General features: G+C 38.2%; 1 protein-coding gene across 2 annotated transcripts in view; it reads left to right on the top strand.

The window, feature by feature from the left end:
• IFT81 (intraflagellar transport 81) overlaps positions 1 to 10596 on the top strand; it is a 45016-nt gene extending 34420 nt beyond the window's left edge. For both annotated transcript variants that reach the window (XM_068910937.1, XM_068910938.1), the window contains exons 15-19: positions 1279 to 1365; positions 2982 to 3053; positions 3145 to 3230; positions 8016 to 8061; positions 9016 to 10596. In XM_068910937.1, the coding sequence (XP_068767038.1) occupies positions 1279 to 1365; positions 2982 to 3053; positions 3145 to 3230; positions 8016 to 8061; positions 9016 to 9198 (474 nt within the window). In that variant the 3' untranslated portion in view covers positions 9199 to 10596. The remainder of the gene's footprint in view (positions 1 to 1278; positions 1366 to 2981; positions 3054 to 3144; positions 3231 to 8015; positions 8062 to 9015) is intronic.
• Positions 10597 to 13229: the final 2633 nt, after the last annotated feature.

Genomic DNA, 13229 nt, shown 5'->3' with positions numbered 1-13229 from the left:
GTGTGTGTGTATGTATGTATATGTATGTATATGCCTTGCCATGGAGGTATTTGTGCCTTAAAAGGGAGGATATGTGCAATTTAGAAGCTGAGTTGAGACCATGTAGAAATTCAGGTCAGAAGGTGATTAACTTAAGTTTGATTCCATTTATCAGACCCCTAAATGCTTCAAATACTGCAAATCCTCAGTGTCTCATCAACTTTATGTAATTGCACACCTTGTTTGTGTGATGCTTTTTCTATTTTAAACTCAAAATAGAGTTATTTTGATGTATCGGTCCTTCCTTTCATTCTGGGTAAGTGATGTCAAAATCACAAATAAGCCTAACTTACAGATCTCTGTGGTGTTGTACAAGGACATAATCAACTCTAAAGGAAAGCTGGAAATAGCAGAATAGGTCAAATGTGATTTGCAATAGGCAATATGCAGGAGACTGGAATTATTAAAAGCTGACAGTGCAGGCACAAAATCAGGCTGAATATTTTGTCCTTTACTGTAAATTTTTAAAAATTGCTATACCAGGAGAAAATTTAAAGGATTATGGTTCAAAAATGTAGCAAAGGTATGTTCTAAATGGCTGATAGGTACTGGCTTGTTTGTTGCTCAGCACTGATCATCTCAGCTAAAGCTCTCCTTTTAAACTGAATCACAAATAGTATCTCATCCAAATAGTTGAACATAGTGATCTACCTTCTGTATCAGTCTGTAGGAATGACAGATTTATCCATTTGCTTTCAAAATTTTATACAGATCTCAAAATTAAGTCATTCAGGCCCACAGCTGCTGTAAGTTGGCTCATCCTCATAGTAGTAAATGAAGCTATCTGTTTATCTATCAGCTAAATTTCTAGCAAACTTATTTTTAATGGTTCAGTTTAAAGTGTTTCAACAAATGAAATCCAGTTAAGCTGTTTGTTGTGTACAGCTAGAAAGCTTGCTTTTCATAGGTAGCAAGTATAATAATCCTTTCTTAATCTCTAATTTTATAATTACCTTTCCTTTCTTCTTGCAAACACTACCCTATGGATGTGACTATAAAGAGGATATTTGCATGTTATGTTGTGGTGTATACAGCTGATCCTCCAGCATGCAAGTAAAGGCTAGTGGCTTCCCCATGTGTAATAATAGCCGTGTGCCTGCTTGGTTTATGTAAGTGCCTGTGAGTGTGCCAGTAGCTGAGGTTGATGTGTGAGACTGACAGGAACACAGTCTGCCTGGATGTCACATGTCAGTCAATTGAAGATTTCATTTACATATCCCTTTGTCCTTTTCACATAAGGAATTAACTCAAGAATGTGATGAAAAAAAAGTCCAGTACGACAGTTGTGCAGCAGGGTTAGAGAGCAATCGCTCTGCACTGGAACAGGTAAGGTGGTGGCTTGCTCATGTGTATTAATAAATGCTGTGCAACAAGTTATTAATTATGGCGTAGTCTTTTTCCTGCCTTCCCTCTGGATATGGAAAGTCCAAATTCACTTCAAGTGGAAATGAGTCCGTGGTGATCCATAACTACGCGAATCAATGTGCCTGAAGCTTCTCTACACTAGCTACAGTCCCAAACATCTTGTATTTTAATAGCAACAAGTGAACGCAGTGGTACGTCCAGTACATCCTGTGAAGTTCAGCTTTGATCAGTAAGAATGTTGTAAAAGATTTCTGCCAAAAATCCTGCTGACCTGTATAGTGTCTGTTAGGAAACGATTTGACAATAAAATGTTAAGGACTAATTTATCAAGACAAATCTTCATGTGCGTTTAGCAGATTCATTAAATGAGCAACACCATTCTAACCAATAATTAATACACTCAAATTGATGGCAAGGATACTTCATTAAATTTAACTGTCTTGCATTCTTGAAAATTATCAACAAAAATACAATAGTTTTTAAAGAAATGCAAACGTATGTGGGGCTTGCCTGTATGTAGTTTATGTATTGCTGAACAATAGTGCTTTTAAGAAGGGATGTACCTAAGCCAGTGCAATCCTCTAATGTGGGTACAGATATACTACTATTAATATATTTATATGAATCTTCTTTATTTGTCTAGATCACCTCCTATGAATTTTGGCTTGATTTGATTTTCAAGGACTTGGCCACATAAGCAATACATTTCAAAATAAAAAAAGATGTGCATTTAAAGCGCAGGTGGATGGATATACAGATATTCTTTCTCTGCGCTAAAAGTTATTTGTATGGCTTAACACAAGTGAGATAAAAGAATCCACAGATAAAGCTAAGGTTAAGTAGACCTTCCATAAGAACTATTTTGCAATAGGTTTTTTCAAGGCTTTTTCCTTACTAGACAAACCTCAGTCATGCTCTAACACATGAGGACAAGCAAGTGCTCAAGCTGCACCTGACCGTCCGCAGCTACAGAACTTAGTTTTTTAGCTGGTGGTCTGAAAGTCACATGGTGACCCAGCTTTGGAGTTGACAACTTTTGTGTGACCTGGAGTACTTGAATTCTGTTTGGATTATCAGTTTTCTTGGTATGGACCATTTAGAGCTGGGGAACTTGAAAGGGAACACTAACCCATTATCTCCATACTCCCCAACACAGTTATTGATTGCTAATTAACATATTACTAACATGACTGTAGCTTCTAACACACATTTCGCAGATGCATTCCGGGAAATGCTTATTCACAATTGTATTTAGCACTTTAAGATGTGCTTAGAAACAAGAATCTTGGCAGCATTTGTGAAGTGTCTGTTAGAAGTTAAAGTCATAGTAGTAAATGCCTGTTAACAATCAGTCAGCATTTCTAACTGAAACTGCAAATTTTTAAAAAATGACCTTTTTATTTATTACTTTTAAAGAGACTACTGTGAAGCCCAAATTGTATGAACATCTAAGAAACGAGCAACTCAGAATTATGCCTCTTTCTGTTATAGACTCTCATGGTTTATATAGTAACACAGGGCATCTACTGTACACCTTCAGTTATGATGTCCATTAAAATATTATTGTTGTACTACAGGAAGTGAAAGGACTTCTCGAGGAGTGTATTCAGGAAGAAAGCAACTACCATTATATTAACTGCATGAAGAGGGTAAGATGAGAAGAGAGACCAAATTGTTCTTGGTGAAATGAAATAGGAATTATAGTATATATTTTTAAAACAGTTGTGTATTTCTTCATAGAATATAGAAGTACAGCTGCAGCGTGCTAAAGAAGAAATGAAAACATACGTTTCCTCAGATCCACAGGAGAGACGAAAAGCAATTCGGTAAATATATTAGTGTGTTCTGTTTGTGTTAACTCAAAGGATTTTCATAAACTGAGATTGAAGTTAGGAATTTTCTCACTGGCATTGGAACTGAAGGAGTTCACCTGATAAATTTAGAAACACTATAATCTAAAAATAAGCATCTTGAATCCCAGTATGTACTGCTATAAACCTAAGAGTTCTCTCAGACATACCAAAAGATTTTTCCCTTCCTGCTGGAGATTATGGGCCCCAGATAGTGGCTGTTAACTTGCAGCTCACGTTGGCACAGACTCAGAGAAGCCGTGCTTCTGCTAGGTCCTGCAGGAAGTGTGGCTCTACCAGACCCAGTGACTCAGCCAGGTTTTCCCCAAGACTCCAGCATGCAGCAGTAGGAGGTCTACCACCTCTCAAAGAGAGCAACCATATGCTGCCCCCAGATTTTGGGCATTTTTTTTTGCAAATCTTCCACTGTTCTTTCAGGTATAATAGCTATCACCATAGCTGGTACAGGAATGGAGGACTGCATATACTTATCCTAAATGGATTTTGCTTTGCCTTTCTCACTGGAGATAGAATGAATACTGCACCATCCCGCTAACCCTCATCTTTGCACTCAATTTAATAGACTCCAGGATAAGGTCAATTGCTCCAGCCTGTGAGTTTTTTCAGGACTCCTTATCTTTACATGGTAGGAAGGGAAGCATAAAGGGTTATGAATTGAGCTGATGAACATTTTTGTGTAGTTTTCCATTTTAAATAATACAGTTCTGCCAAAGATTGAAGCATTTTCAGAGAACGGGATATTTTGGTTTAATTTTCTGTGCAAAGAAGTTTAAACATTATCATGTCTCATAGACTTTTACACTTCAGTACATATTAAATATTTAAATAAAAGTATCCTGTTTAAAATGGTATATATATTCAATCTTTTAATTCAATATAAAAGTTAAAACATAATTCAGGCAATAAAGGCAACAAAATGGTTCAGCCCTACCAAAATTAAACATGAGAAGAATCCAAAATCAAATATTTTGTAACTTTTATTTAGTAAAAGTGTCAAAATATCTTTTTATTCTTATTCATAATTACTTTTTTTAAAATACCAGAATTCTCCATGAAATAGAAATAGCGATTTCCAGTTGCTCTTATCTCTGACTAAAAAACATCTTAAATCCTAGCTCTCAATAAAATGAACAAGTTTAAATTACTGTCAGTAGTTTTACAATTTCATCTGTAGCTTTTACCCCCTGTCACTTGGCAGCCTTGAAAATAGTTATCCAAACATTAATTTTAAAATTAAGGTTTGCTAGGTTTGATAAAGAATCTGGTTTCTGGTTTTATTTTGAATGAATGAAATGAGTGAAAAACACTTGGAAGTTTTGAAAGTAAGATTGGGCATCTCTAAAAATGTAGTCGCTACAGTACCAAGGAATCCCTGCAGACAGAGTACACCATTTTTAAATCAGTGCTGAGAGGGCATCAGCTTTGCCTTCTGCCTCTCCATCTCACTACAGTCTGCATCAATGAGAATTCCTACAGTTTGTTTTATTGCTCGGACTGTAAAAAGCCACAGCAATATAGGTCTTGGATGTGAAGCCTCTTAGATTTCTGTATTTGTATTTCAGAGACATGACAGATTGATGCTTGAGATCTTTATAATCTGTCATGTCAGAGTTGTGGTTCATGTACAGTCTTCTGCATAAGTTGCCAAAATGCTTCCGAAAATTGTCCCATTCATAAAACTCAATTTAAAAACATGATTGAGTGGCAAAGCAAAGACAGAACTGTTTGATTTGTTTGATTAGATAAAATAGTAAGCATTCTACGTTTCATTTTAAAACTCCAGACAATCTAGCTGCTGAAGTCGCATCACAAAAGAGAACCAGCAGTTGTCTATCACTTCTCAAAGGAGACTGAAGAACAAATTCATTTCCCAGGATATCTGTCCTCTTAGAGTCTGCCTTTGGGAATAATGTCTGGGCCTTTCTATCGCAGTGATGTCAACTAGGGAAGCAACAGTTAAGTCGGTAGTAAACATAGTCACATGTCATTCACCTGAAGCAATTTCTTCACTCATTGTGGGGTGAAAATAGGCCACTAGGATTGACCACTTTTGACCATAATTGATCACTAAGATGTTATGGGCTCTGGAATGGGGCCATTGGTAGGGATAGCGACATGTCAGACAGCGAGTGAGAAAACTCCAAGGGTTCCCTCAAGAGACACTGAGAGCTGAGGTCTTTCCTCTATCAGATCTCCTATGCCAGAACACGAGGCAGAGAGCCCTAGAAGATGAAGGGCTAGATGAATATCCATTACAGCTACCTTCTGCAAGGATCTGAGGCATGAAAATGCCTTCCATAGCATGGATGTAGTTTAAAATTATCTTTAGGAAGAAGCATAGTGCGTGACTGAACGATGTTGGAAAAGTAAGAGTAAGAGAAGAATTAAAACTAATAACATGCAAGGGCGGGAGAAGAAAAGGATATGACTGGAGGCTAAGAAGCCTCTTACTCCATCTCACAAAATAACAGAAGGCTGAAGGATGTAGAAGATTTATCTAATAAAAATGGGTAAAACAGCAAAATAAAGGGAAGGGTAAAAAGAAAAGAGAAAAGCCTTTGAGAAAAAGCCTAGTGATGACGTGAATATTCATTAGTATGAAAGGCAGCACAGCTCAGCCAAGCAGCTGGGAGGAAATGCAGGTCACGCAGCAGGCACTGTCCTTTTATGGCCTTGCAGGGAAGAGGAGGGTCTGAGTTCCTACACAGATGCTAAGCAAAAATTTCTCCAACTCAAGTACTTGTGAAGTGAACATCCACAATGTGAATTATACACAGACAAGCTGTCAGAGGCAAATGCTGGAACTGAAGTGTGAGTCCAGCTATGTAATTCCAGGTATGGTGAGGAGAATGTGAATGGAGCATTACCGCTTTTTCCATTGTCCCTGCCTCACTTGCTAACTGTGAGCACCAAAGCACCCCCTCTCTGTGACTATGCACATCTTGGCCTTCTGTAAGATGTCGCAGAACAGTCACGTTTAAATGAATTAATAACAAAGTTCAATATCCAGATCTTTACAAAAAATAAAATGAGGAGATAAAATTATTTCTAGACATCCTTTCAGAATGTGTATGTATTTTTCAGCAGGCACTGGAATGTAAACGGAGCAAAAATGAGCCATAAATAGAACAGCACTTTCCTAATAGCGTATTGAACAAAAAATGTCTTAATTCCGACCCTCTTTATTGAACATAAACTCTCTGTTCTGTGCAGTCATTTCTTAGGAATGCGAACAGTTAATTTTGTTCTCTAAAAATAGAAAGGTTTTTTTTTTTTAATTAAGTTATTGAGTTGCATTTATTCCAGTCATCATTATAAATAGTAAAGATAAACTTACAGGAAAGACATCTAATTTTCTGATGCTTATTTTGAAAACTGTGCTTGAAAAAAAAAAAGTATGTTCTTGAGGCCAAATGTGTGTGAACATATACAGTGTGCCAGTGGGAAATCAGAAGATTCAATGTGGCTTTCCATCTCTCTCTGACTTGGTGAGGATTGCTAGGGATCAGCTGTGCCGGCCTCGCACTTGGAGCAGCCTCAGGACTGCTCTGCTTTGTACTGACTAGCATCATCCACGATCAACAGATCATTAAATGACCCAGCCGCATTCCTTGCACATCCATTCTGGGGAGAGTATGGCAGGCAGGACCAGGTGGCATGGGGCCCAAGTGCTCCAGGTCAAAGGCTGGAGTACCCAGTAGAAATGGGAGAAATAGTAGAAACATGATGCTCCAGTTCTCTTTCTGTGCTGCTGCTCACTATACCCTAGCAAGCCTTCACACTCTGGCTGATGAAGGCTGATATTTCTTTATGGAAATTTAGATTTCTCTATGCAAAGTTCTTCTGTCCTGAGTAATTTGCAAAGTTCTTTTGATGATTTTGGTTTTCACTAGCAATCAAACTCTCAATCTCTTAAGTTTACCTGTTACACACAAAATGTAATACTTGATTTCATAAAAAAGAATGAGCGAAGATTTTTTTTGTTGTCACATTTCGAAAAAGTTAAAAATAAGTGTAGAAATATATCTCAATTGTGCTGTTATGATTTGCATATTATATTGCAGGTTTCATGTATTGAGTTTGGATAGGTCAGAAAGTAATCCCTCCACTTGTTGCAGACAAAAGTGTACAGCAAAGATTTTTAATAATGAATGTCAACAGTTATGCTTCTAAGTCTATATTTAGGCACCTAAATTTGAAGCCTGGTTTTTGAAAGTGCTGAACGCACAATGGTCCCATTGCAGTAACTGGATTTGTCAAAGCTGAGGTGAAATACTACTCCCCCTCGTTCCTGTATTTTCCCACCCATTGTAATGCTACATTCGTAGCCATTAAGGGCTGTGGATTTGTATACTCTGACATTTGTACAAATACAGGGTACTGGATAACCTCAGAATATCATCAGCATAAATGCCTTATTAAAAAGGGATCAGAGATGTCTTGCCTAAATGGTCTTGCTGTCGTCCTCAAGCTGGAAGCAGCAGTAATCATACTTGCTTTGAAAATGTAAGAGATCTTAGCAGTGACACTTTTGCTAACTGCGTAACTGAATCAAGGACATCTGATCCCTGGTGTCAGGCAATATGTTGTCCAATGACAAAAAAGTTTCTCCGTGCTTCCTCTTCTGACTGTCCCATTTATGAACCTCCCAATACTTTCATAATTTTCCGGGCTTGCATCATTATTCTGTCCTATCACTTAGAAATAATTACAATCATAATAAAAATATGTTTCTTTTAGAGAGCAGTATACACGAATGATTCTTGAACAAGAAAACCTTGGGAAGGTAAGAATGAGGTTTTTACCTTGTAAAAGCGTTACACAGTTCATATATTTGTGGGTCTTATTACAGAATGCTGTGGTCAGTCTTTTATAAAAAGCATATTGCAGTCCACAAAGAAAATTCCATTACTGCTGGCATTGGTAACTAATACCCTGAGAAGAGATCATGCTAGCTCTTCAGGGCTTGATTTCCTACAGAGTATAGCATGAGCTGCTTGTAAAAGATAGTCAAATAGCTTAACTTGACAGCACATTCCCTGTAAACCATTTGGATAAGAAACTGAAACGTGGATATAACAAACTGTGCCAGCTCAAATTTTAAGTTGTATATAAAGAAACCTGTTGAAGACAATAAATTGTCAACCTGTCAGACTTATCACTGTTATTAAAGGCCAGGGGATCATCAGTGTAGCAGTGTTAAACAAAAGCAGTTGTCCATTTTTAATCTTGCATGAATCTCACATCAGCACGGAGGAGGTTAACCTTACTAATTCACACTCAACATCTTTCCTTTATTAGTTTTCTTTTTATGAGTCAGTCTGCGAGTGATTTTTACACATTTGAGCTGCCACTATTAATGATTAATAGTGGGTTACATCATAAAACATTAATTTCATGTTTATAATATGATGATGTGAACCCACTGTGGTCTGCAACTTGACACTGCAAGAGCTCTGTGTGGCAATGAACTCACATTTTTAGCGTAACTTCCCAAATGGATGAGACTATTATTTAGAGCTTTAAAACACTGAAACAATTGTCAGTCCACACAAAGCACATATCTAAGACCACAGATGTTATTGTATTTACCACTTGCAAAGTGTCTTACTAGCTTAAACCAAAGGTAATAATATTTCAGTGGGAAAGAAAAATCTTTGTCATTCTTAGCTGCCTATGTAAGCAACTTTTGTGGTGTAAAATTGTTCAAGAAATCTAATGTTTTTTGTATTTGTAACAGAAATTACGAGAGAAGCAAAAAGTTGTACGGGAAAGTCACGGGCCAAATATGAAGCAAGTTAAAATGTGGCAGGATTTTGAGCAGTTAATGGAATGTAAGAGCGAATGTTTTCTAAAGCAACAAAATCAAACAGCCATTGGTCAAGTCATTCAGGAAGGAGGTAAAGATAGGCTTGTATTATGAATTCTTTCTTCTTTATACCAGCATAAAGCAGGAAAACAGTGTGTTGGTGTCTTAAAGGTAATCTCATACTGAATATCGTTGCTTTCATCATTTCTGCATAAATTCTTTGCAAGTTATTTGGTTTTAGTGCATAAACAAAGAGGGAAACTAACCACTATACGAAGCTATACTGGGTCCATTGTTTAGGTGACAACATAACATGGTTAGGAAGATCTGTTATGAGATCTGCACTAGGGTGAAGCTTGTCGTAAATCTTTGTTTTATGAGTCTGGGAATGGCATGCATCTGCAGCGAGATCAAAGGAAAAGAAATCCTTTTCCAGGGTCACAGAAAACTTACGTAATTGCCCGGCTCCTTATTCTGAATCACTAAGGTTACATTTTTGCAACGCCTGGGACTGGATATTGTATAGTTGTGGACCTCCTGGCTTGGCCGTCTCCTTCCCCATTGTCTTTATTCATCTACTGTGACTGGCAAGAATGGAGCCACTCTCACTCGGAGCTGCACAGACCTTACCTGCACACTCCTAGTCATACTTTCCTTGCACGGTTGAATTAAACTGATTGTGCTTGCAGGAGACACTTCATGCCTACAGCGTCAGGAGTAGGATCTGAGAACAATTACTTGGATTCTGAGTTTTTTCCATTATCTTTTGTTGTTTGTAGCAAATGTGGTTTTCTTACACATAAACCTTTTTCTAATTTCTCTTAGTTACCCATGTGAAAGTGTAAACTGTAGTCTGTTAAAGGCTTTCTCTAGGGAGGATATTTTGTGCTGTTTAGTCTGTGCAGTGTGATTCCAAAGTGATTACAGTTGCCCAAAAAGGGTCACCTCAGGGACGGAGGGTCATTGATGGCTGCAGATAGGGCCCAGTGGTTCTTGCATATGTTCAGGTATGCAGAACAAATAGATATGCAAGGCTCCCTTGTGCTCTGACTTTGACCTGCGAGCCACAAGCAACTTTCACTTTGCCCTACAAATTGCATCATGAGACCCAAAGCTGACCCAGGATAAGAGGAATGCAGATGAGGCTTGAAACTGTCTCTCACGCTTCATCATTTCTGATGAGCGCCTCTTAGCCACAGTCAAAGATCAGAAGCAGAGAGATAAGTCTGGGAGACCAAAATTCTTGCTGTTCTTCTTTACTCTCTTGGATTACTGAATTTCTAAATAGTTTTTTTTTTTTTCTGTTTTCCTGCCTAAGGTAGAATGGACTTAGTCACTTTCTGATCTTTCTGATGTAATTTGAACATAAAATATAATTTAGTTTTCTCTGATAACCTGAGATCTTTCGTTGTTTTCTTTATCAAGAGAGAGTATGGGAGTTACATAGTTCCTTGTTTGTTTTTGCATTAAATATATTTGTTAACAGAACTAAAATAAAATCTAATAACTATATTTTTACTGTATGGTATTCTTTTTTTTACATTTCTTAGGTAAAAGAAGTAGAAGATAAATTGTTTGTGGCTCCGCTTACTGGGCCATAGGAGAAAGAGTTTTAACAAACTCAGGGTCATTTAATGGAATTTCTCCCAGACGCTCCCCAAAGGGTTCAAAACTCCAGTGTATGCCTACGGAGTGCGTCCTGGGTCCATAGATTCCCAGGGCATCCTCATGTAAGCCTTCCCACACTGACAAACAGCTGAAGATAGTCTTTCTCGACAGCTGCACACTAATCTTTCCCAGGACAAGGAGAAGCAGCAAACTTTCCCCTACGCAGATTTTCATTGAGTGTGGCGGGAAGGTGGCTGTGTAGGACCCAGGCGCAGGTCGGGTTAGCTGGAGTGGGGAAGTGTGCTGCACTGCCACCATCTGCGGCTTCCATGCTTTGATTACTCTGCACGGCAAGAGGAGAATGGGCTTTAATAAGGCACTGAAAGGGGACCATAGCAATCTGACAGGGACAAGCTCAGGAAAATGGCGTGTGCAGACTATATAGTGAGGGGAAAGCTATCTCCAGAAATACTTAGAACTTCTCTCCCTGCTAGCCCAGTACTTGCCATTATCACACTATTTATCTCCATTGTACTGCAGCGCCTATTGAGCTGAAAAAGTTTATGGGAGTTACATACCTGGACTTTTGAAGGAGGGTTTTACTGAATACTAGTCAACAACAGTAAAATAACGCAGGCATCAACATATGCTGAGGGAGAGCGTGAGACGATCACCAGGAACGGGCATTTAGGTTACTTAGGAGTCAGTGCTGAAGGGACCCCTGTGGTCCAAAGCCACCAGAGGGGGCAGGAAGAAGAGTAAGAGTTATATACTTCAAGCCAAAACTTTCAACAACACCCTAAAAGCCCTATTTGACTAGACCGTACAGGCCAAGATTTAGTAAAGGGCTTAGCTTGCTGTCCAGGAAAAGGCAATGCTTTTGAAATTCATGGTAATGATGTAGAGTAAGATTGAGTATAATCATTTTCTGTTTTCCTGTTGAGAGTTACCCTAAAAATAGTTAGTTTTTCTTTCTTGTAAAAACAATTTATTGCTAGTTACTCAGAGATGACGTGATTGTTGCTCTGATCTTAGTACGCTGTCATTCGTACTGCACCAAGAAAGGGCACACAGATTATACAGTACAGCAGCATCAAAATGACTTTCTGCAATGAAGCAGAAAATCATAATAACTGTTATGAAAAGAAAATTGGAAAAACTCAAAAGCTATTTTTAGCTTTTATGTAAGTGGACATTTAATAATGCAACTTTAATGGATTCTGCTCACTGGCTTTTCCACCCAGTTACTGATTTGATGGGAGCATTCAAAAATTTTGGACTCTGTTTGGCAGTTGTTTCTTTACCTCCTAATTTCCAACAACAAAATAGCTTGCTTTTTTTTTTTTGCTTTGTTGTTTTTAATAGTCTAGATGGTTAATTAATAAGATTAAACATGCCATGTGGAAAATACCTGCTTGTGGAAAATACCTTCTGAAGGTTCAAAAAAACCAAAAATATGCATAGTTAAATTTGGGGCCCCAGCACTTACCCAATTCCTTCCAGTTGGAACACTGATCCATGAGCAACAGCTTGCTTTGTTTCAAAAGGTTTCTCCTTGTCTTTACCCAGAATTGGATGAGGAAATACTCCAGCTATAAAAACTACTGTAGTGTTCCCAGCTTTGTGTTATTTAGTCATGTTGACTTCAGCTGTCCTTCTTAGAGCGACAAGAAAGTTCCAGAGGGAGGTAAGAGATGAAATCAGCTATTCGTATTAGAAATGGGCATGAGAAAACAGTACATCTTGCTTGTAATACGACCCGTCATTTTATCATTTGGATATCAGATTATATTGTTTCTATTAGCAGTACCATTTTACTCCCATTTGAACTATAATAAATGTTCTCAGATTTCCTCAGGTAACCCAAATCTGTAAATACTTACATCTTTACTCACCTGACTATTACTATTGATGAAGTCATATGCATATAGTTGCCTACAATCATAAAAGTTTGGCCCTCTTATTTTATTATGTTTAAATATACTCTGATTTCCAGAGCTGTCTTAGTAAGTCATTTCTGTTGCTATGATGCTGATCATTATTGTAAAACACAATACAGCAAAAGTATTTAGCAACAGTTCAGTGCCTAAAAAACGTCCTTACAATGAAGATGTTCTGAGTAATGAGATTGGATAGTACAGCACCCAATAAGCAATGTAAAAATTGTTCTCCAAATGACTGGCTGGTTCAGGGGCTGGAAATGGAGTACAGAGCTTTTCCTCCTTACATCACTAGTTCATGTCTGACCCAGTTCAACGGTGACTGTAAGTTCACTACTAACTGCCTGATGGCTGTCCTCAGCAGATGATCTATGCAGAACGATTTGGCAGTATCAGTCCAGTTCCAAAATCACCAGTCCACTGGCAGCATTCAGCAGCTTCCACATGAAAGCAGACCTATGACTAAAAAGACCGTGGGGGCTGAGTGCTGTCACCCGAAAGGTGTCACCTTGGGAAGAAGGTTAGGGCGCATTGACACAGGGGGGGTTTGGGATCCTGCATCTCTGCTGTGGATGAAGAGAGCGCTGATGCCTGCAG

The sequence above is a fragment of the Struthio camelus genome, chromosome 17, assembly GCF_040807025.1.
Source record: "Struthio camelus isolate bStrCam1 chromosome 17, bStrCam1.hap1, whole genome shotgun sequence".
NCBI lineage: Eukaryota > Metazoa > Chordata > Aves > Struthioniformes > Struthionidae > Struthio > Struthio camelus.
The sequence above is the reverse complement of the archived record's forward strand: the minus strand, read 5'-3'. Positions and strand labels throughout refer to the sequence as shown.